This window comes from Balaenoptera ricei, chromosome 5 (genome assembly GCF_028023285.1).
Source record: "Balaenoptera ricei isolate mBalRic1 chromosome 5, mBalRic1.hap2, whole genome shotgun sequence".
Classification (NCBI taxonomy): Eukaryota; Metazoa; Chordata; class Mammalia; order Artiodactyla; family Balaenopteridae; genus Balaenoptera; species Balaenoptera ricei.
The window spans coordinates 113,122,619-113,148,151 of NC_082643.1; the positions used below are offsets into that span (position 1 = coordinate 113,122,619).

General features: G+C 38.9%; 1 protein-coding gene across 1 annotated transcript in view; it reads left to right on the plus strand.

Moving 5' to 3' along the window:
- Positions 1-6,536: 6,536 nt before the first annotated feature.
- EGF (epidermal growth factor) overlaps positions 6,537-25,533 on the plus strand; it is a 90,763-nt gene continuing 71,766 nt past the window's right edge. Inside the window, exon 1 of the mRNA XM_059923428.1 lies at positions 6,537-7,143. Within this exon, the coding sequence (XP_059779411.1) occupies positions 7,017-7,143 (127 nt within the window). The 5' untranslated portion in view covers positions 6,537-7,016. The remainder of the gene's footprint in view (positions 7,144-25,533) is intronic.

Here is a 25,533-nt window from a genome sequence, read left to right on the forward strand (position 1 = left end):
ATATGTGGAGAAAAATAAACTTCAACTCCAACCTCGTATAATATACAAACATTAATAAAGATGAATCGCAACCCCCAACATAAAAGCTTAAACTCTAAAAGTGCCTAGAAAAAAATAGGAGAATATATTGAGATCTTGGAGTAGACAATAATTTATTAGAGATAACACAGACAAAAATATAACTGTAAAGGAAAAAAAGGATAAATTGGACTTCATCAAAACTAAAATTTTTTGCTCATCAAAAGATATTGTTAAGAAAATGAATAGATAAGGCATGGACTGGGAGAAAATATTTGTAATACATAGATCTGATGTACATATTTACATATTTGTAATACATAGATCAGATTTGTATCCAGAATATATGTAAAGAACTTCTACAAATCAATAAAAATATTTAAAACACAATAAAGAAATGGGCAAAAGATGTGAATAGACATCTCACAAAAGAAGATACATGAATGATCAATTAACATCTGAAAAGATGGTCAACACCAATATTCATCAGAGAAAGGCAAATTAAACTTGCAATGTGATATTATGTTACATCTACTAAAATGTTTAAAATTAAAAAGGCTGCCAATACCAAATGTAGGTGAGAGTGTGGAACAACTGGAACTCACACGCATTGCTTGTGAGAATATAAACTGGAGCAGCCACTTTGGAAAAATGTTTGGCCGCTTCTTATGAAGTTAAACATATACCTACCCTATGAACCAGTAATTAGGTATTAACTGAAAAGAAATGAAAACATTCATTGAGCCAAACCTGGAAACAATCCAAATGTCCATCAACAGGAGAATGGATAAACAAATTTTGATCTATTCATACAAAAGAATACTTCCCAGAGATAAAAAAAGAATGAAGTACCGATACAAACAACAACGTGGATAAATAGCAAAAGCATTATGGTGAACAAAAGAAGTCAGACACAAAAGCAAACCTACTGTATGACTGCATTTCTATAAAGTTCAAGAACAGACAAAACTAACCTATGACGATAGAAATCAGAACAATGGTTGCCTGTGGACATGGGTGGGGTTGACTGGAGTGAGCACAGGGAAATTTCAGCAGTAATGGAAACATTTTGTCTTGGTTGAGATGTTGGTTTAATGTGTATATACGTTTACCAAAATTCATCAGATTTTATACTTAAAATCTGTTCACTTTGTATAAATTTTACTTTAATAAAATAAAACGTGAATGCATCTCAACTGGAAGTCAGGCTGGGAAACCAAATGAAAGCAACTTAATTTTGTTTCTCTGGTATTTGAAACTTTAAAAATATATCATTTACTCAAATATTTTCTCTCCACCATCTATTTTATACATCTTTCCAATTTTAAGTTGTAAACCATGATTATTTTCACACAATTTCTGTCTGAAGGTAGAGGAATGGAGAGAAGATACTACTTCACAGTTTAATAAATATAATAAAAGCAAAGGAAGAGCTGAAAATATGGTTTGCATTTTCATTAGTTTCCAGCAAGTAGTTTTAATTATATGAAATTATATATAATTTATAGCATCTGTAGTACTCTTGTCAAGCCTTCAAATGTTCTATACTTAATGGAACTATGCTTTCTATAGATTCAGCAGAATTGAAGGTCAGGGGAAAGATTGTACAGTCGACCCTCCATATCTCTGGCTTCCACATCTGCGTATTCAACCAACCGTTCGTGGAAAATTTTTGGAAAAAAATTCCAGAAAGTTCCAAAAAGCCAAACTTGAACTTGCCACGTGATGGCAGCTATTTACATAGCATTTACATTGTATTAGGTATTATAAGTAATCTAGATATGATTTAAAGTATAGGAGAGGATGTGTGTAGGTCACATGCAAATATGACACCATTTTATGTAAGGGGCTGGAGCATCCTTGGATTTTGGTATCTGAGGGGGTCCTGGAACCAGTCCCTTGCAGCTACGAAGGGACAACAGAATTGTGGATGATAGAAAAGTCAGAGTTCTTTCCATTAACTTTTGATACTTTTAGAAGTTAAAATACCTGACAGAACAATGAAGGAGGGATTGTTGGAGGAGGTCATCAAGAGGACGTGACCACCAGTTGACCTGAGGCTCTTCACCCCCTCCCCTCCCCTGCCCTTGGAATGTATGTTCTGCCCACCGTTCTCATAGCCGGAGCCGTTTCAAGGACTCGGCCTTGAGAGAGCAATGTGTTGTTGAGATCATCTGGATGGAATACATGACTGAACTCAGTTAAGACCTCTACATAAAATTTTAAGATTTTAGGGGGTTAGCGTGAAGATTTACTCATTTTGTGGGTGCCCAAGACAAGCCTTGTAGATAAGTTCCCTTACTTTTTAAACCTGCCACGTACCAATGAGGAGTGGTCTGCCTCTTTCTTTGTTCTCTTCTGCCCTCTGTGTTCAGAGGCCAGTTTCGATTTTCACCCACGGAACTCCTGAGGTTGCAAACCAATAGGCATGCTGGAATTGCAGTCTAAAATGAGCTTTTTTTTTTTTTAATTTAAATTTTGTTGCTGCTTCACAGAATTAGGAATTATATATTATGGATTATTATGTTCTTTTAAAAATAAATACCCAGTTTCTGAAGGCTTGTTTCTTCCTCTTGGTCAGAGGAACCTTTCTAGGTGATTGGAGTGGACTTAGCTGAAAGATGGAGCATGGGTAGGACTTCTCTTTTCCTTCTTATTTACCAAGGACTTTTAAAAATCTGATTTCTTTCATTAGAAGCATGGTATTACTTAATCTGTGCATTAAGCACAGTATTACTTCTTTTTTTTAAAAAAAATAAAAAACTGTTTTTCTTAAAAGCAGGTTTAGGTTTACAAAAAAAATTGTGCAGAGAACAGAGAATTCCCATATATTGCCTTCCCTCCCCCTCCCTCCAGTTTCCCTTACTGTTAATACCTTGCATTAATGTGGTCCACTTGCTACAATTGATGAGCCAATATTGATGCATTATTATCAACTAAAGTCCATAGTTTACATTAGGGTTCACTCCTGTTGTTGTACATTCTGTGGGTTGTGATAAATGTATAATGGCCTGTATCCACCATTATCAGATCATACAGAATAGTTTCACTGCCCTAAAAATCCTTTGTGCTCCCCCTATTCATCTCTCCTCCATCCCAAACCCTGGCAATCACTGATATTTTTATTGTCTCCATAGTTTTGCCTTTTCTGGAATGTCATATAGTTGAATTCCTACAGTATGTAGCCTCTCAAATTGACTTCTTTTGCTTAGCGATATGCGTTTATGATTCCCTCGTGTCTTTAGTGGCTTGATGGTTCATTTTGTTTTACTCCTGAATGATATTCCATTGTATGGATGTACCACATTTTGTTTATCCATTCACCTATTGAAGGACATCTTCCAAAATTTGGAAATTATGAATAAGGCTGCAGTAAATATTCATGTGTAGGGTTTTTTGTGGATATAAGTTTTCAGCTCATTTTGGTAAAAACGAAGGAGCACAGTTGCCCTTCTTCTTCAATACAATTTTTATATCTGGTATTCATATCTTGATAAATTGTAATTTGCCCTTGATATCTAACTCCTGTGCCTGGGATCCTAATTTCTTGTCCTTAATACTATTTCAATTTCTGCCATGTATGAATCGCTAAGAATGCCAGACAGATGTCAACAACTTTGTTTTTGAAGAACAAGAAAATGTTTTCAAATCTTGTAGGAACTGTCCCGATACAATTGACACTTATTGATAGAAGTGGACCGTGAAATATTCTGTGTACTCTTTCTGTGGATGGATATTTAATAGTCACTCCTACCAAAACACACTGCCTTGTCACTTCTGGTTCCTGTGATCATATACATCTTTCTTTTGATGATATCCCAGCCTGTTTATTCTGATCTAAAACACCATCTAATGAGGAGAGAATCATGACTTCAGAATTCATATTCTCCAGAAGTGTGTGTAATATCGGAAAAAATTCTCAGCCTTTCTGATCTTCAACGTCCTCACTTGTGAAATGGGGCAATAATACCCACCTTGAAAGCTGGTGTTGAGGAATGGAAGCAATGTGAATAAAGCATCTGTGTTTCCTATATGCCTGACATATTGGAAGCAATCTGTTGATGGAGTGGTGGTGGTGATGATTAATAACAGCTGTGTGTACAGCCAGGAGAATTAAGTGCTTTGTGCTTCAATAGGGAAATTTTATCTGAAGAGTTAGAATGATGACCAGCACACATAAACATATCTCCCAATAGCCTCCCTTCTCCTACTGATGTCCACTCATGTTTAAAAGCATTCAGAGCTGTCCCCTTGCCGTTAACATCTAACTCTCTCATGGACTTACCAGCAGGTCCTCCCATCCAACTGCATCACCTCAGGATCTCCAGATCTAATAAATAAGCAATTTTTTCTTTGTCCTGCCACAAATCCTGTTGTCAGCATGGCCTTCCTCCTTCTCCATGCCCGTCTGAGGCTTCCTAATTAATCCAGAAAGCTTTGCTGCATGCTCTGGTCCACATAGTTTGTGCAGTTCCCCTTCTTTCCTGACACCCTCAGAATACTTGGTGACTGGTCATTCATTAGTTCATACTCATAGACTCTTCTTTGTTGTGGTGGTTAATCAACCTCAGCAAGGTCTTGAACTTAGGGACCATGACGTCTATTTCTTGTATTCCCTACAGTGTCCTATCACATAGAGCTCTTTAATTAATCAATGAATTAGTTAATTTGACTCAATCCCAGAAACTAAAAGGTATTAGGCAGCTCAAACCCATAAAGCTACAATAGATTTCTAGGCTACTTTAAAATAAGGAGGATGTTCATTTGTCCAGGAGAGGTCCAGTTTTATTTAGAAATAAGAATATGGACTTATTAAATATCTCTGGATGTCCTTTCTAGGTGGTAGCCCCTGTCCTATGTATTCGCCATCTGGGCAACCTTAGGTTGTCTCTGGATGAGCTGGGATTGACCTTTAACATGAGTCACCAGTCTCAGCATCTACCATACCCATGTTGACTCCATCATTTCCTAAGGGGCTTATGCTCAACATTAATGACCACATTAGCCCAAGTGACATGTAATTCGGAAAGCAAGATTTTTTACAACAAAAATAATATGAGAGATTCAAAATCCAAATAGAATATATTTGTGGGTTATTTCATATTTGTGTTCATGTTATTCTCCTCTCTCTTCTCCACTAACATAGACTGTCCTCTAGGCAAGCTCCTTCTACTGCTGTCACCTGTGACACCGGCAACGCATTTGCTGGAGGGGAAGCTCATTAACAAGGTTAGTAACTCAGTGCAGGGTATTTGTAGGACATTCGTTCTGAGTCTTGAGTCTGAGTCCAGAAAGCAATGGAATATTCCATGTATCCCCCCACATGACTTCTGCTGCCCCCTAGGGTCTGTTTCTCCTGTAAGGGGTCAGAGCTGCCTGGCAGAGGCTGGCTGAAATCAGAGGAATCCTGACTTTAGCTGTTTCAGAAAAGTGACCCAGTGTTTGAAAATGACGAGAACATAATTAAACATGAGTAAAAGGCTTGGAGTCATTCCCGTTCTCCACAAGGGGTGTTCACCAGCGTGACTGTTATTTTTGTGACTATCGCTTTATCTACATTTTGACTAACACTGGGAACACTACCTCTGGGCAACTTAAATGAAAGCTTGTTTTCCAGGATGAAATAAATTGGCAGAAATTTCCATTGTTCATCAAATCTGGTGTAAATGGTTTGCCTGAGCTGGATATTTCTGGGTCCTGGGTGCACTCCTGAAGAAACAACTGCTGCTGTTCCAAGTAGAAAGTGGTCGAGCAGACAGCTATTCCACACTTGCAGCTTTTATTTTCTATCACTGAGATGTGAAAAGATAGCCTAAACTATCTGAGAAGGAACAGCATTCAGCTATGCTGGATTTCCAATGCTTCCCAGATTTTGTGCTATTAGCTTATTTTTTCCAACACGGCTCTATGATAACAATCCCCTCCTTTCCCTGCACTCCTGGCCCCTCACGATGTTTTATTATGGTCCTGCTGAAAGAAAAGGTGTCTGTGCATACTGTAGCTCTTCATCTGGCGTCAGGGATTTCCCTTTGATTTGGAAAGAATAATCTTTCAAATTCCGCTATAAAATATACAGGAGGGAGAAAGATTAAGCTCCAGGAATGTGCACCGGTGTTGACATTCGTTCAAATAATGAGCTGAAGGTCATTTTTCTTTAATATTGCTCAGGTGAGTGATCAATTGCTCTAAAGTCTGCATTATCAGCAATGCTGTTCACCACTGATTTATACCACATGGTTTAGCTTCGTCTCCATCCTTCCAGATATTCAAACGTAGCCAATATTCAGCAGGTACCTCCAAGACATCACGAGCAGCTCCCCAGCCCCCTCCTTGCTCTCCCCCTGGTTCTGCCCGGAATGTTTATGGTGAATAGCCAGCTATCTCCTCCTTGGCAACCGTCCATGCTTTCCTGTAGCTGGAATTGCCCACATTCGCATTTGCAAACAGAGGCTCACTCAAGTGTTGCTAAAGGAGAGGGGTGGAGCCAAAAAGCTTTAAAAAGGAAAGGGGAGTCACTCTACTTTTCAAAAAGAGAAACCGCCTTTGGGGAGGAATCGTATGTCCATATTTCTTCTTTCAGCCTCATCAAGGGTCGTGGTTGGAACTTTCCACCGATTCTTTCCTTTTTTTTTTTCCCTCTTTCTAGCCTTGGCCCTGCCGCTTTGCCTGTCACAGTGAGGTCCGCGGCAGGCCTCCAGCGCATGCCAGTTAAACTCCGCGAAATTTGTCATAAGGGTGTCAGGTATTTCTTACCGGCTTCCCAAAAACTTAGATAAAGAAATCTTTCCCTGGAGTGTCCCCTTCAGGCTGCATTTTGACGCTGTCTTGAGTTGAAGGAGAAGGAGCTCGAGGGCAACAGGGCAGCAGAGGAAAAGATGCCCCAGGGCTGCAGGCCGACCCGGGTGGACACGCTGGGGGTCAGACATACCCACCTTGCTCGGGCTATGCTCAAGCAAAGTCAGCTTATTTTCTATTGAGAGTTCAAGTCCGTCAAGATTATGCTGCTGTTCCTTATCATTCTGTTGCCGGTAGTTTTTAAATTTAGTTTTGTTAGCCTCTCAGCACTGCAGCGCTGGAGCTGTCCTGAAGCTGCTCCCTTGGGAAACGGGAATTCTACTTGTGTGGGTAAGTAACCCCATCAAAAGGAGTTCGCGTCTTCCCGGGAACTGCCCTCAGATACCTGTTCATTCCGTCTTGTATACGTGGGCATTTTTTTTTTGGTTTGTCTTTGCTTCCTTTTTGTTTTCTAAGGCTGGCTGTTAGAGCTAATCTGCTACTAACTATAAAAATTCACGGCTCTCAAATCGTTCTTGTGTGTGTGAGTGAATAGGTCTCATTTTTAACTAGCTGAACGTTTCACATAAACCTCCGTCTTGATTCTGACATGAGGAGTGATTAAATACTTAGTTGATTAGCTTTACACGGGAAACTGGGGAAACAGATGGCTTTTTTTTTTTTTTTTTTTTTTTTTTTGAGATTGTCTCTAAGCCATGAAGAAAAAAATATCCTCCTTCGGATAAATTTGTTTTAAGAACTCAGAGGCTGCTAAAAACCAGTGAAAAATGGGAAGGGAATTGGGAACAAATGTGATTCTATCATTGTGAAAGTTAAGCTAAGTTAAGCTAAGTTTCAACCGCCTCCCATTCTCCCTCACTGCTGTTTCTGAAGCTCTGACGTAGCTCCAGTTTTTAGTAACAGGTGCATTGTAATTTTGGGAACTGCTAAGAAACGCTAATATGCCACAACCCCTCCCATATTAAATGGGTTTTTAATCAAGAGTGAGTGGGAATTCTACTGAATGTAAAATAGCAATCCTGAGTAAGGACTTTGCTTGAAAAAATGTCTCTTCCCCCTGCCCCCTCCTCGATTCATTTAATTTAATCCTTGGGTGGGTCTCCAACCTGCTGCTCCAACAAGTTAGACATTTCCATCCATGACAGACCATGAACTGCCCTGATATTCCTTTCTTGGCATTTTGCCTTTCTGGGAAGAGGGCTAGCTCCCAAAAAGAGGTAGATTGAAGGAAATACAGTAAATTTTCCAGAAGAGAAGCCTCTGGAATATAGCACGAAATAGTGGAAATAAAGGGAACACTTCTGAGGCAAACAGCTGTCGTTGGGCTCCTGTCCTGGCCGTCCCGTAAAGGAAGTTACCAGTGAGGAAGTCAGGGCCCTGTCACCAGGCAGTATTTACTGGAACAGGTGAGCAGAGCCCTAGGGTACTGGAAGGAAGGACTGCGTTCTAGTTATCTCCATGTCCCCAGCACCTAGAACATTTCTGCTCTCGTAGTATATGCTCAATAAATTCTTGCTGAATGAATAGAGTGTGTTTCCCTGGTCTGCTAATCAAAGCCCTGAAGAATAGCAATGAAAAGGGAATGACAAAAGACAAAAATGACCTCATGAGCCTGTTACACAGCTGTTGGAGACATAGCTTTGAACATAGTCATGTCGAGTGGACTGGACCGCTTTGGGGTGGAAGTAGTTGGCAAGTGACCAGAGTCAGGCACTGCCATCTGCATGGGATGAGGGGAGATAGTGGGAGCCACTCAAGAAGCAGAACCTGAGAGAGCAAAAATAATACGAAAATGAACTTTTACTCATGGCTTTAGAGTCTCAGGGAACAACCCGATCCCTGCTAGCAAGTGAGTCTGCACCTCATGCTTCTTGCCGCCCCCCGGCCAGTGGCTCAGAAGTGCCTTCACTGAGGCTGGTTGAAAAAATAAACTTGAAGCCCAGGATAGAGACAATGAGTTAGGGGGACTGTGTCACAGAGTGGAAGGAACAGAGGTTTTAGAAGCAAACATACCTCATTTCAAATCCATGCTACCTACTTAATACTTGAGCTACAGTGGAATATTGCTGAAAAATAATAATGCCCCCTTTCAGAATTGTTGTGTGGATTCCATGAGATAACACGGGAAGTGCACCTGCCACGGAGGCTAGCAGATTGTGCTCAATAAACGTCCTCTGGGCTCCATATCTTGGCTGAATCTCTTTGATCAAATCCTATCACAAAATGCCTTACTTGAACACTGCAGTGACATGGCACAGACCCCACGGAGGGTGGAATGTCTGGATGCCACTTTGTGACTCTGTCTCTTTGCTCCCTTGTTCCTCGCGAGTCACAGGTTTAAAACCCCTACTTTATACTCCACGTCTCCTGTTAGCTGATAACTGCCTGGGTCACACCCTATGCCCCATGCATTTCAGAGGATAGTATTTCTCCTCTCTAAATAGATATGGTGCCATCATCTATTTTTCCTCTAATTAAGTTCTACTTGCCTTATTCCTTGCCCCTGGCATTGAGACAGACCACCTGTAGCCAGCCTGACCCAGCAGGAAGAATGCTTTGTGGTCTGATTCAGGTAACTTTATGCAATGTTGTCTTGCATGTGACTGTGAGCCAGAGAAAACAAGTGATAACAACACAACTGGGTTTTCTTCATTTCTCCCTCCCCTACACCTCCTGCTTTTTTTTTTTTTTTTAATCAACTGTGTATTCTGTTAGCTTCTGTTTGAACTACAGTATATAAGGAGAGCAGTAAGGAAAACTGCTGGCCAGTGGCTTCTGAACTTTCAAGCCTATTTGCCCTGGAGGAGAAATAGCAGTTGAAAAGGAACTGTTCCTGTTTTATGTCTGTACCTGCATTATTTATATGAACTTTCCTGGTAAATAGAGTGAAGAAGAAGTACAGGTCAAGCCTCAGAGAGCTGGCTGCAGGCTGGATCCTGGGGCACTAGTTAGCCAACTGGGGAGATCACTTTTAGCAGTAAACAGTGAAATCACTGATTTCAGCACCGGTTAAGGCTTGGTCAGCTTCCCAGTCAAGTGCAAACCAGAGGAACTCCATGATCAAAACCTTGTTTGTTTTTTCAGCCAGAGTTACGCAAAAGCTTTTTCAAAAAAATCTAACTGCAAAGAAATTACAGGAATGATCTTTTATGCGTACCACGTGAATAAAAGCATCACCTAAATACTCAGTGGTCTGTGGTCTTTGAGGGGGAGTAGAGCTTAGTGGTAAAGAGCTTAAATTTTGGAAACTGCCTGCCTGGGTTCAAATCTCAGTTCTGCTGCTTGTGAACTGTGTGTCATTTTCCTCAGTATCAAATAAAGATAACTACTCCCTCCTCCAAAGATTGTTGTCAGGGTTGTGTTAAAGTATTTGTTTTCAATGCTGGCTGTACATTAGAACCACCAATGGGGTTAACATCCGGTCAGTGTGAGTGAGTGAGAGTCCCTTCTGGAGGTGGAACCTGGGCATCTTTTTCTGTTACTCTCCCTTGGTGATTTCAATAGGCATAATGGGCAGCCTGGGTTTAGGGCCACTCAGTTAATACATGTAAAGTGCACAAAACAGAGCCTGGCATGTAATAAGCACTCAATAAGTCTTAGCTGCTATTAATAATTTTATTGTTGTTAACATTATTTTATTGGTGGGAATAGTAGTAGTATCTTCTAAATATGGCTTAGTTTCTTCTATAATAATTGAATTTCTTTTACACATGGAAAAATGCCACATTGATAAAGCCCAATGACAGTTTTATAACATTACAATTTGTAGTCAAAATAATTTCAACATACATAACTTGTATTTCTGTGCTCAAAAGAAATGTTTATTAAAAACCCAGAACTGTATCAAACTGGTTTGAGTGAGTGCCCTTGTGGAACTGCAGCTCCAATATTTGTCTTTCTGTGACATCAACTGATAAAAAATTCCACTGAGTGCAAAGTAAGTCTGCTTGTTAGATTTCTTCCCAGTAGGGATTTTAACAACAGCAAAAAACAAGCCACTTGAAAGTATTTAAATTTCTTATGTATTTTTCCTTATGTTTGGAACCAATTTCCCTAAGATTTGTAAAGTTGTTGAGGGCATATAAAGGAATGATAAATTAGCTCTTCAAATGAATTTACATTTTTGGGCTAGTTGGGGGTTGTCCATTTTATTTGACATTCAATTTAGAAGTTGGAAGGCGAGACTTATTTGCTTATTTCAGAGTAGAGCAAATAATTGTTTCCCATCAAAAGTAAATGGACTAGTAATTTGGCTTAAGTAAATTCAGAATCTTACTTTATCATCTACAAATTTGCCTTCATAAAAAATCCATTTGAAATAATTCCTTGTATAGAATAAATGGTTGGGCTTTTTTTTTTAAACATCAGTAGTCTCCAAACTCCCTTCCATCTGTAAAAAAAAAAAGTTTAAATGTGGACATACGCTCCCAATACACATTTGTTTATTTATCAGTTACTTACATAATATATATACTAATATTATGAACATTATACAACACATAACATTTCTAACATTTCTTTCCACACAATAATGAACCATCTTATAATCTCTAAGTGGTACACATCCTACTTGGGAGAGACTGTTTCAGAGAACTAGTAAAATGATGGAATAAATGCTTCATCCTTCTTCCTTATTAGCTCAGCTCCTTTCACTTAAGCATGAAGAGAAAAGCAAAAAGGTTGCTAAGTTTTTTTTAAAGTAAAGGGGAATTATTTATAGTGAATGACTTTTTTCAGAATATGTAATTGTAGAAATAAAAATTGATCTCCCCAGTTGGTTAACTTAGCGCCCCAGGATCCCTCCTGAAGTAGGGTTATGCTGAAATTCTGCCATAAGGGCCAGAAGAACAGACCACATCCCTAAGAATGGGTTGGAGTTTCATAAATTCCTCTATGGCCTGCTGGGGTCATAGTATCTTAGGATTTTTAAATAAAAATGGTCTGTGTCTCTATCTCATGTTCTGGAGAAACTCATTGTCCCCGTCCTCTATCCTGGAGGATTGCTGGGCGGGGACGGTGATGTGGAAGGAAAGGCTCTGTGTCCACTTGGTCCTTCCACTGAATTATTATTATTATTTTTTAGAGCTCCTGACTTATTTATTTATTTATTTATTTTTTATTTTTTTGGCTGTGTTGGGTCTTCGTTTCTATGTGAGGGCTTTCTCCAGTTGTGGCAAGCGGGGGCCACTCTTCATCGCGGTGCGCGGACCTCTCACTGTCGCGGCCTCTCTTGTTGCGGAGCACAGGCTCCAGACGCGCAGGCTCAGTAGTTGTGGCTTACGGGCCCAGTTGCTCTGCAGCATGTGCGATCTTCCCAGACCAGGGCTCGAACCCGTGTCCCCTGCATTGGCAGGCAGATTCTCAACCACTGCGCCACCAGGGAAGCCCCTTCCACTGAATTTATTGTGCCTTGCTTCCCTCACGCGCTGTCCCTTTCCCACACTCCATTACCTCACACCCACACCACCCTGTTTCACTTCTCAAAAGAGCCAGTGCCTTGGGCTGTGAGGGTACAAACTTTAACTGAAGGCTTGGGGCAAAAATAAGTTATGGTCACATCCTGATCCAGCACATCAAACAACTAGAACAAAATGTTTTTCATTCTTGTACTTAAAATTTAAATAATTGTTTTGTGTGGAAAAGCCTTACCCACCATCCTCTCTTGAGCGCCAGCTTCTCTCCACATTTAGCCACCCCTGTTTCTCCCTCAGTGACCTTGATCTACACCTACTCCTCTTTTTCTCGGCCTCCTTCGTCTGTTTCAGGCAACCATTGTAGATTTATTCCTCCTCCAATTCTGTTTGCTTGATCATAACCTAGGCCTCTCTTTATAAATAATAATTTAAATACCTTAAACAATTTCTAAATAGTACACTGGACTGTTTTAGTAAAAACAAAACAGTTGTTTCTCAGAAGAGAAATTCTGGCCACAGTTTAAACCAATCTTTTCGCTTGTTTTTCCACAATGGGGGAATATTAAGTTTGAGACAGAAGAGAAGACCAGGTGGTGGGAATGCCACGTGAAGCGGAGACTTTTCCTGAACTCTCAGGCTAGGAAGGGGCTGCAGAGTTCCAGGGTTAGGGGAGCCCTTTCTCTGGTCCGGTGGACACAGTTCAGAAGTGAGGTAGGGCGCTGCCTTGAAAAGAGACCTTCATAAGTCTGGTCTTGGCCAGCCATTGTAAGGTGGGTTGTTCTTCTTTTCTATTAATCACTAGTCATTAAAGAAGATTTGATTAAAAGTTAAAGATTGATCTCACTTGCGCTGAGGAAAATGAGCAAAAGGCCAGTCCCACGTTTCAGGTGAAATGGTAGAATGGTAGGTAGGAGGGACTGTCTTCCACAAACACTGTGACTCCACAGTGATGTGGCCGGAATGGGAGGAGGACGGACGAGAGCCACCAGTGGGTGAAGATGAGAGAGGCAGAATATTCCCCAGTCAGTGGTCTGCTATTAGGAGAATCAAATTGTTTGGATTATGAAGCAATTACGATGTCTCCTCTCTTATTTTTATCATTGACCCATAGATTCTATTGTACTAATTTATTTAGATTAATTTATATATTGTCTCTTAATCCAGACAGTTAAAAAATCAAACATTAGACCTCAGATGAAAGGAAACAAAAATTCCTTACCTGGGAAACTCGTCTTCTAAAATCTGTTCAACATTCTTAACCTTTTAGTCACTTTGATTATAGTGGAGAAAAATCGGAAAAGAAACTTGTAACTTTCCAATATGTGTAAATTGCCTGATCTAAGATATTTTAGCAATTACTTTAATGAAATAGTTTTGCAAACCTGTTCTGAGGAAAAAAATTAAAGACTCAGTAGCTAGCCGCAATAGCTGGAGAACTTTTTCAGAATGTCCAAGTCAGTTTTAAACAATGTACTTTCTTTCAAGGAATTTCTCAGTATTTTTCAAGAAATTCTCAAATTCCACAAAGCAGTTTAGTGTTTAGTTAAGTTTTAGTAATAACTCCAAATTTGAGCAATCCTAGAGCTAGGGAACAAAATGTTAGTTTCACTGTGTTATAGTTTCTAATGTTAGAATTAGAATTAACTTGAAGAAAGAACCAGGAACAAAAACAACAGCAGCAACAAAGAAAACCTTGAGCATTGAAATATAGTTGTCCCCACTGTCTATTTACTTCTTGCCTACAGGTGAATACTTTCATCCAGAACGCTAATACTACTCATCATGAAGGGAGTATTACCTGGATATTAGGTGAACCAGGAATGCAGATTTATTTTGTAGGGATTCTTTATTAACAATAATGTTAATACAAATATTAGCTTTGCATACCATCACTCCAGTCATGTCCCCAGCTGTCCCATTTGCTGGGACCCACAACAAGAAGATGACTGAGATCCAGGCCTGAAAGGATATGTAATGTTTTTGTCAGGTGTAGAAGAAGAAAAAATTACATTAAACAGAGGAGACCTTTATACGTCTTGAAAGATCTAGCCATATCTGAAAACACATTGTATTTTATATGGCCAATGTAACTAACCTCCGAGGGCAGTTGTGGAATAATACATGTAAATACATGTATGTCTTTCTTTAGGAGATCTTTTCCTTAACGTCATCATTCAAAACTTTCCTTTGATGCTGGAAATTAGTTAATGTATAGAAACTTCAGTCATTTTAGCCAAATGCAAGGCAGGAACTTCTGCTCTCATCACCTCTTGACCTTTCTAAGTCTGAAGTTTGAATTGGTGTGTGCATCTCTTTTCACTTATGACCTTGATTTTCGTATTCTCCCAAGCCTGGCCATGCTAATGTCGCTCAGTGTCTGGATTTCCCAAGTACTTCCCAGGATACTTAGTACACTGGAGTTTGTGTGAGAATGACAGCGATTCATGGTGGGCACTGATTTATTTGCAAAGTGCCCTCCAGTGTAGGATAGACGAAGCCTTTCAGAGAAAGGCACTACCTTCTTCCTCCATTCCGAGACACCTATCAGGGTGCTATGGACTAACTTTGTGTGTAGTAAGTGGATTTCATTAATGGGGTGGTTCTTTTTGTGGGTAGTTGGTTGCTAGGATACACAGACAGTCCTAACAACTTCATGGCAGCTGTCTTGTTCTTTAGCACATGGTGTGTCAGTTGAGAAATAGTATTTTATTTTGTTCACTTCAATGCTTTTCTGGTTAAAATTTCAGAAGCTTGAAGAAGGATCTTTCTTCTTCCATAAACTATCCTTGTATGAACAGGTCAAAGATGGAAGACCCAGTCAAACTCAACACTGTCATAATATATGGCTGTTGACACGAATCCTCTGCATTTTGGGTCCTTCCCTTATGAGGTTTCAAAACATGCCTAGGGGCAGAAGCTACCAGGGATCTTCTGGTGCTTTTTTCCTTCCCCCTGAAGCATGCAATTGTTCTGTTTACTACAGGAATTTAATCTTTCCTTGGTTTGCAAGGAAATTGCAAAGGTTACTATCATTAATGTTAATTTACCCGGTGTGTGGAAGTGTATACCTTTTAGATTCAGGCAATCTTGTTGAGAATTTTAAAAGCTCTAAGTGGATCAAAAGTCTTATTATGTTTTGGGAAACATTTGAAAAAGTTTCTGAAAGTTTTATATTTCTTGGCTATTCTAATGAATCATGGCAAAAATTTCATGTAAGAGGAAAAAAATAAGGTATGTGAAGAAAACTTTCCATCGCGAATCTTAATGCAATTGAAAAGTACCCAGTAATGCTCATGAGAGGATGATTGGAGACTGTCTTTCAACATTGATGGTGTTATCTTCTGGAACAGAAAGCTAAATAGAAGCACCATCTGCATGGATATCCCTCTTTAAAGCAGACTATGTTGATGCGTATAAAATGACCAGGTTTTATTCCTTCCAGTAGACAGAATAAAATGCCATTTTTCAAACAGAGGATATATTTTTAGACAGAGTGAATTGTGGTTGGTGCTTTACACGAGTGGATTGATCTTGTCCCAGGAAAAACTGGAGCTGTTTTGGACAGGTGGCGGTTCCAGTGTGGCACTTGCTTGTTGCCTTGCTTTGCATGAAGGAGTCTCTCACGCCTAGTGAGTGCACGATGCCTGGCAGGTTCTGATAGGCCTTAGCTGTTGAAATGGACAAGGTCCAATTATGTAGCTGATATGAGCTGCTAATACTTACCTCACAGGGTTGTGATGAAGACTAAATAAATTAATTCATGTAAGGTGCTTAGGATCTTGCCTGACACACAGTGAGTTCTCAGTAAATATTAGCTATTACTCTACCAAATACCATAGCTAAGACATATTAGAAACACCTTTGCTTTGTGTAATTTTTCTAATACCTGTTTCTTCAGATGTTCAACAGTTCTTAGAGAAATCTGAAGTTGGTTTCTTAGCATGAGCCAAGTCCTAACAATCATCTAGGGTATTCTCTGTGATTTGTTACTATCCTTGATGATAAAGTATGGTACAAAATCCCCAATTAATTAATTTTTCTAAGTAATTATTCTTAGGGTTTGTCACATTTGCCTTCAACATTCCAAGAAACTTATATGAAGTATTTTTCTCTGTATTTATATAGCAATGCCTACAGCTAGGGCCCAGAAATTAGCACTGGTCAGGGTTGTATAATAAGAACAATGGAAATGGACTCAGGAAACATCTAAGTTCCAACACTTCTTCATTTTCTTTTCTTTCTGTCTGTTCATCTAGAAACATTCAGAATTCAGTATCTATAGGCAAATATTTGTTTAGCCTTGCAATATGAGGAACATGATTGTAAAGGCAGGAAAAGGAGAAGATAATTGTGTTAGTTATAAATGAGACCAACACCAAATTTTGTACATTTAATAAAATTTTTACAGATTTAATCAATTGATTAATTTTGTAGACTTCTTTCAGAGAGTTGAGCTTTTGGTGTCACTTGGGGCAGGTTGTTTGCTTTAGGTTATTGTTTTATTTCCTTTATTAGAGCTCATAATGACACATTATTGATTTGGTATTTGAAGTTTAGAGAAGCAGAGAGATGGAAACATTTCACAGAAAATAGGGGTTAAGATGAATAACATCTATTTATGAATTTACCACAAGCTCAGGATTCTTTCAAAAATACGGCAAACAAGGAAACTATTGAATTCTGTAAGACAGGCAGGTTAGGAATTGATAAATGTTAGATTAGAAAGGACCTTCAAAATCATCTAGCCCAGCTGCCTCGTGTTACAGATGAGAGGTTGAAATCCAGAGGGATGAAGTAACTCACCAGGTTCCTAAGAGAACTGGAATTCAGGACCCTCAACTCATTTTACAACATATACCAAGCCCATGTTACCTCCCACAACTGATGTTGAAAACCCACCAGTGTAATGATTTGATTACTTCTTTCTACTGAAAAGTATTAATAATGTTAAGTTAGTGTAGGGAAAGTCTCTTACTAGCTCTCTATGTTGAAAGCGCTTTGAAAGTAGGACTGAGATTTCCTTTTATAAATACACCAATTATACCAATGAATTAATTCAAATCAGTTCAACAAATATTTATTGAACATCAGTTATGTGTTTGGACTGACAGTGATGACCTCGTTGATCCAGGTGCCCAGGGTGTCCTGAGGGACAGTGAGATTCTCAGCTTAGAGGGCAAGGTGTGGGTGGGCTGCAGTTTACCTGATGCCTTGTGGACCATATTAGTTGGTTTTATCAAAGCTCACTCTTACAGAATCTAACAAGTGACTTAAAAACCCTCCTGCGAAGGAAGTAAAGATGGCAGACAATGCTAATAATGCAAGCCCAAGAAGATAATGAGGAAAGAACAGCACTGACCCCTTATTCTCAGAATGAGCTCTTTGTTGGCTGCATAAGGGATAAAAACATTTAGAATTGACAAAAAGGAGAAATTAACAAGAAGGAAGCCTGAAAAATGGATTTATGCCTACTACCATTATTAGTGATAAATCTCGAAACAAGTGAAAATTTGCCTCAAAATGTTAGCTAATGAAGCCATCAGGACAAGCAAGATGTTTAAGAATAAGTATCCAGAATGTGAAGATGAACTCTTTATGATTTTCACAGTTGTGTTCAAAGTTATGATATGCAAGACTACATACTGTAAGCTTACTGATAAAAAGTTAGAAGGCTCCCTTGAGGTTTCTGACATTACAGCAAAAATGGTAAAGCCTCTATAAGTTGAAATATGCAATAACAAAATTTTTGTGACTGTTGCCTAAGTTTTTCAGTCATTAGGGCTAATGTGGTCTAGAAACAGGTGTTATAATTATCAATGTAAAAATAAACTCCCCTCACAAGTCTGGACTGCCAAAAAAAAAAAAAAAAAAAGGTAAAGCCTCATGCTATTAGTGAAATACTTGTCTTCCTGCTCCCTGCTGTGGTAAAACATGCCTAAAGTAATACATGGGAAACCACATGGCAACAGATTAAATGTGTTCTTTTGTCAGCAAATACTACTGAAAACTTCACAGAAGGCATTACTGAAATTTTAAAGAAGTAAGTATTAGAAAAATTATACAGTTTGAGTGAAAGTAAAGGTGTTTCTGCTATATCTCAGCTTATGGTATTTTCTAGAGACTAAGAGTGAACATTTACTGAGAACTCACTATATGTAAGGGAAAATGCTAAGGTCTTGGCATGAATTTATTTAGTCTTCATAATAATCCTATGAAGTACTATTATCATTTCCATTTCCAAGATGAAGGAACCTATGCACAGAGAGGTTAAGTAATGAGCTGAAAGTCACACAGCTATTATAAGTAATAGTGGAGCCAGTAAAGAGTCAACATGGGTATTCTGTCTCCAGTGCCAGTGATCTTAGCCACTCTTGTATTTGCCTCTCTGTTTCAACAATGAAATGCACAAAGAACTGAGATACTTTTTTATAAGCCAATAAAAGAAAGATGCATCAGAGAAGAAATTTTCTCAGTAGTCAATGACTTCTTTATATATTAACAAATATATTGTGAAAAAAAATAGTACGCATGTACTCAGTGGCAATGGAGCCACATCAACAAAAAGCGTTCTTGGGTGAGATGACAGCAGACCCTACAGTACAGTCTTCACAGTTTCACAGGGAATCAGGGCAGCAAAATCACTGAAACTGGAATTGCACAAAGTGCAGTGGGGCATCTCTGATGTCATTATCTCTATAAAAACAAGACTAAACTAGATTCTTTAATACTTTGTATTGAATGGGGAGTAACCATGAAAATATTTGTCCCACATGCTTCCTGCAGAGTATCGGGAAGCAAAGCACTTATGACAATAATCAAATGTTACATATTTTTCTTTTTAAAAAGGGACAAGTATTTCACATTTTTTTACCTTTTCTGTGATGATAAATTGGTGTCAGTGGTATGCTACTCAAAAAATAACTAAAACAACAGAACTTTATCCCTTCCAGTTAAAGGTGACATTCTAACAACGAGTGAGAAAGTGACTTGCTGATTGTAGGAAATTTATGATGAAGAGAGTGGTTTGAAAACTGATGATGTTGGAAATGTTTCTATTGTCATGTGATTTGGTTGTTGAATCAATGTCAATATGTCACTTATTAAAAACTCTCTCTTATCTACCTCAGGGCCTTTGCACTGGCTCTTCTTTCTGGTTGGAAGGCTCTCACCCCACATATCTACTTGGCCCACCCTGCTGTTCTGTCTTTTCTCAATTTCACTTCCCCCATGAGGCCTTCTCTGACCACAGTTCTAACCTGCTCCACCCATCCTGTTACTGCCCACCTCTCTTTTTCTTTTTTCCTTCTGTGACACCTATCTGACCTCTGGTACACAGTGCAATTTACTGATTTACTCTGAAAAAACAAAACAAAACAAAAAAACTCTCATGTCTGCATTCTTAAAAAAAATTCCTGTAAACAGAGTTTTCCAAACTGTTTTTAAAAACTTCTAAATTAAGAATTTTTGTCCTTTCAATTCCACTTGCTAAGAATATAAAATGCAACACCTGGTTAGTTTGCATTTACTGATTAAAGTACAGGAAGGCAGAAATTTGCTAGTCTAATTCAATAAAATTTGTGAATAATTGATAGATGTAATTAAAAGGCATATTTTGTGATTTTGTAAATATAGCCAATGAAGCATCTTATATTTGATATAGATATAATTGTGAAATATCTATTTTGTCTATGACAGTTATCAAAGACTAAATATCAAAACATATTGAACTTTAAACCAAATTTTTGAACTCCTATATTAAATTCAATCTTTTCAATAGATGCAAATGAATGTTGCAATAAACTCAATTTTTAACATGCAGAGGGACTTTTGGGGCTGTGTGACATCTGCAACTGGAAATGTCCAGCAGAAAGTAGAAAATACAGAGGCAAAACTCAGAGGGCAGGTCAAGATAGTGATTTCCGTGTGTGTGTGTGTGTGTTTTTGTAAGAAACATCTGGAAAAAAATTTTAATGTTGGGGAATGCATTTTAGTATGGTAACATTAATCTTTAAATAAAATTGAGCGTAATTTATGCTGACAAGCTGAGGGATAAACATGCTTACTTAAGATGAAGGATTACCTACAGCACAGGAACCTTCTGACAGCATTCACTGTTCTGCAAAACTGCATTATTATGAGTTTTTAAAAAGTTATAGTGAGGAATTCCCTGGCAGTCCAGTGGACTCTGCACTTTCACTGCAGAGGGCACGGGTTCAATGCCTGGTCGGGGAACTAAGATCCCATGTACAGCACGGCCAAAAAAAAAAAAGTGATAGTGAGCTGTGGTATAAGCTGAGTGATAGACACATAAATTAATGGAACAGACTAGAAAGTCCAGAAATAGACTTACATAAATATGGTCATTTGATCTTTGACAAAGGTGCAAAAGCAATTCAATAGAGAAAGGATAGTCTTTTCAACGTATGATGTTGGATCAATTAGACATCCACGAGCAAAATAATCTCAACCTAAACCACACACCTTATACAAAGATTAACTCAAAATAGATTATAGATCTAAATTTAAGATGTAAAAGTTTAAAGCTTTTAGGAGAAAACATAGAAATCTTTATGTCCTGGAGTTGAGTTCTTAGAAATGACACCAAAAGCATGATATACAAAGGACAAAAATTATAAATTGTACCTCATCAAAATTGAAACTTTTGCTCTGCCATGGACAATGTCAAGAGGATGAAAACACAAGCTGTGTGCCGGAAGAAAACATTTGCAAAGCAGGTATCTGACAAAGGACTTGTATCCAACATATATTTTTTAAAAACCTTTCAAATGCAATAATAAGAAAATAAATAACCTAGTTTAAAATGGGCAAAGGATTTAAACAGATATATTCAACAAAAGGATATAAGGATAGTAAATAAATCCATGAAAAGATGTTCACCATTGTTAACTGTTTTAGGCTGAATATGGCCCCCAAATATATCTATGTTAAGACATAGTACTCATTGTGAACTTGTGAATGTGACCTTACATGGCAAAAGGGACTTCACAACTGTGATCTTGAAATGGGGTGATTATCCTGGATTATCTAGGTGGATCCTACATGTACTCACCAGCATCCTTAGGAGAGGGAGGCCAGAATGTCAAAGGAGAAAGAAGACGATGGAAACAGAGAGGCATTTGAAGATGATACACTGCTGTCTTTGAAGATGGAGAAAGGGGCCATGAGTCAAGGAATCCAGGGAATACATTATATATGGGATGCAACATATTATAGAACTAGATATAAAAGTATCCAGGTGATGTAATTATAGGAATCCACTGAAGGAGACCCACTTTCTAATTAGTTCCTGGAACGTGGATGGATGCGGAGAATCCAGCCTTTCGGTCAGCTTCCTGAAGTGGGTTCCTTGACGGAGCTGAACTACAAGACGCTAAACAATGAGTTCCTGATGAATTCAGTTTGGGATAAGCACGATGTCTAAAAGCTAAATCTGTGATCAGAAAGACATGGCTTGAAATCCCCAGTTGGTTATTTATTGGACATGTGACTTGTAGCAAGTTAGTGGCTCTAAACTTCAGTTTCTTCTGTAAAATGAAGATGCCGGGAGCATCTACCTCCTAACATTACCCAATTAAATCAAATAATGCATTTAATGTGCTACTCCAGAGATAGCACTCAAGATGTTGGCTGTTACTATTCTGATGGTATTTACCACCCACCTTCTTGGAGAATCAAAGTGTATAATAGCACATTAAAGACTCTGAGCAGCTCTGTTGAAAAGAACAAGTTTAATTTTCTAGAATTTGCTAGCCTCAGTTACTATCCTGAGGACCTGGTAATGGATTCTCTTTAGCTTGATAATGAGAATGTGGGTGAGGAAGGGACAATTTTTTGCTCCAGATGACTCATTTCTACCACCACTCAGGGACTAGGGTGGCAATCTTCACATTTTTCAGAGCTTTCCTTACAGAATTAAGATTCTGTAACCGAGCAGGACGCTATGGGGCCGTCCCACGACAGACCCCTTCCCCCTCCCCTCTGCTTCAGCTCCTCTTTGTAGGACCTAGATAACAGTATTGGATGCACGTTTCCTGAGTTGTTTTACAGATGCTAAAACCCCACCAAATGGAAGAAATTAACTACTTGATGACCGTGAGCACACAGCACTGCCCCCAACACACACCTGTTGGAGCCTAAGGATGAATATAGTTAACCCCTGTGACGCCGCCCTGTTACCTCGCCATCAACCAATCAGAGAATTGTGCGTGAGCTGATCACACAGCCTGGGATGCCATTCCCTCACCTTCCTTTAAAAATGCTTTGCTGTAACCCATGGGGGAGTCCAAGGTTTCTGAGCACTAGCTGTCCTGGACTCCTTGTATGACTCCCTACAATAAATGCTGCACTTTCCTTCAAACCACAACCTGGTGTCTGTAGATTGGCTTTACTGTGCACAGGCAAGAGGACCCAATTTTGGTTTGGTAGCAATTTAAGTTCACATCTCCTGGCTCACCTTTCTAGATGTATGATTTCTTATTTAAAAAAAAAATTTATTGACGTAGAGTCGATTTACAATGTTGTGTTAATTTCTGCTGTACAGCAAAGTGATTCACTTATACATATATATATATTTTCATATTCTTTTCCATTATGGTTTACCACAGGATATTGAATATAGTTCCCTGTGCTGTACAGTAGGACCCTGTTGTTTATCCATCCTATATATAATACTTTGCATCTGTTAATCCCAAGCTCCCAATTGTTCCCTCCTCCCTGGCCCCCTGCCCCTTGACAACCACAAGCCTGTTCTCTATCTCTGTGAGTCTGTTTCTGTTTCATAGATACGTTCATTTGCGTCATATTTTAGATTCCACATATAAGTGATATCATATGGTATTTGTCTTTCTCTTTCTGACTTACTTTGCTTAGTATGATAATCTCTGGGTTCATCCATGTTGCTGCAAATGGCATGATTTCATTTTTTTTATGGCTAATATTCCATTATATATATGTGCCACATCTTCTTTATCCATTCATCTGTTGGTAGACACTTAGGTTGCATCCATGTCCTGGCTATTGTAAATAGTGCTGCAATGAACATTGTTGTACATGACTCTTTGAATTATGGTTTTCTCAGGGTATATGCCCAGTAGTGGGATGGCTGGGTCGTATGGTAGTTCTGTTTTTAGTTTTTTAAGGAACCTCCATACTGTTCTCCATAGTGGCTGTATCAATTTACATTCCCACCAACAGTGCAAGAGGGTTCCCTTTTCTCCACACCCTCTCCAGCATTTATTGTTTGTAGATTTTTTGATGATGGCCATTCTGACTGGTGTGAGGTGATACCTCATTGTAGTTTTGATTTGCATTTCTCTAATAATTAGTGATGTTGAGCATTTTTCATGTGCTTTTTGGTCATGTATATGTCTTTCTTGGAGAAATGTCTATTTAGATCTTCTGCCCATTTTTTGATTGGGTTGGTTTTTTGTTATTGAGTTGTATAAGCTGTTTGTATTCAATGTATTATTTCTGAGCCACCTGGCTTCTATCTCACCTGTCCTGAATTTTGACCTTAATGAGTAAGCTGAGAAGAAAGCCGTGATTGCTCAAAAAGTAAATGTGTGCCCTTTTAGGAAAAGGAAAAGGAATTGAAAAAAAGAAGATGAGGATAGTCTTTTAGAGTGAAATAAAACTTCCTGCACTTCGTAAAACCCAGATATTATTCAAGTCAGCCCCTTGGGAGGTAGGAATAAATGACTCCTATCAGGGGTTTAAGTAGGAGCAGGTGAGGAGGTGTCAGGCTTTCTTACATCAGGCCTGTCAGTTTAAATCTACATTCTTTTCTCATAGTGTCATTGAATCCTGAAAGTCCAGAGTTCCATTTTCTCTTTTGTCCTGTGAGCCTTCTTCAGTCTGCCTCCAGATTTAGAGCAGGAAACCTGTGGCGGTGAGGGCAGGTGGCAGTGTTGGCCTGAGAAGACTAAGCGTTGGCATGTCTTGCTAACATGCTTGCCAGTATCCTTGATGTGTTAACCAGGTCCCACGAGCTTTTGCCCCCAAGGCCCAAAGAAGACAGTCAATTTCTCTTCTCATTTACCTGGGTGGGGCTGCTCCTCCAGACTCAGAGCAGATGAAGGGGTGATGGTTGTGAAATATTCTGTTTCTGCCACCCACATCCCCACCCCTTTCAATCAAAAACTGCTTTTTATAATTGATCTCTGTGCTCTGGAGGCCCCAGATCTTCAATGTGCTCCAAACATTCTGGACTCCTTTCTAATTCCTGAAGATCCCCTACTAATCCCCAGGTTGAGAAGTCAGAGGTTCCAATTGATTTGCTGTGACCTGTTTGCTGTCTTTGGGTTTGTATTCCTTAGACATGATGTTTGATTTTCTATGCACTTCCTTCTCACTGAACTGCACCCAAAGTAAATGCTGCGGGTTTTGACATGGGAAAGTTTAGCTGTTCAAACATACACACCCTGCTGACATATCCACAGATTGTACCACACACCAGTGTTTATAGAGTCTTTGACAGGTTTGAAAAAACACTAACTTATTTATCATTTCCAGTGTCCTACAGTCTAATGACTATTTCACCAGGCCTAATTCTCAAAGTCTTTAACTTTCTTTTAAATCATATTACAATTCATTTTTACAAATATTCATCCCAGGCCCTGGTTTACACAAAATGATGCTGACAATGTAGGAATGGTGTTTTGAGGGAGGTGGAATAAAAATCTGTTACAGAAGTAAAATGAAGATTGTAATGTCTTGACACATAACCCAGAGCAATGCAGGAAAGAGTACTGCATTGGGAGGATAGTACATGGGTTCTAATTCCAGCTCCACCATCAAATGTAGGTGGGACTCTGGGAAGCGTCGCTGAATTTCCTCTTCTGAACTAGATCTACGATTTCCAAATTCACCAAGATATAAGAATCACCTGGATTGTCTGTTCAAAAAACAGATTCCTAGTCCTCAGCCCGGCCTTACTGAAATGGAATTTGCAGGGACGGGATCTGCAAAAGATACACACACACACACACACACACACACACACGCGCGCGCGCACGCACAGAGCACCCTGTGTGATTGTTTTGAACAGACAGTTTTGGGAAACACTGAACTAGGTAATGTCTAGGGTCTTCTAGTTCTGAGAGCTATGGTAAAACACTGGATGCTAGGATTCACCTGTGAGTGAGAAAAATCTGAAGATAAAATGTATTCATTATTCATACTTAGTATTTTCATAAATATTTGTTTTTTGAAAAGCTATCGAAGTTAATGCTATGGTCTGTGTTTTATGGATCTAAGTGTTTTTCAGATTTATTTTTTCTCTTTGATT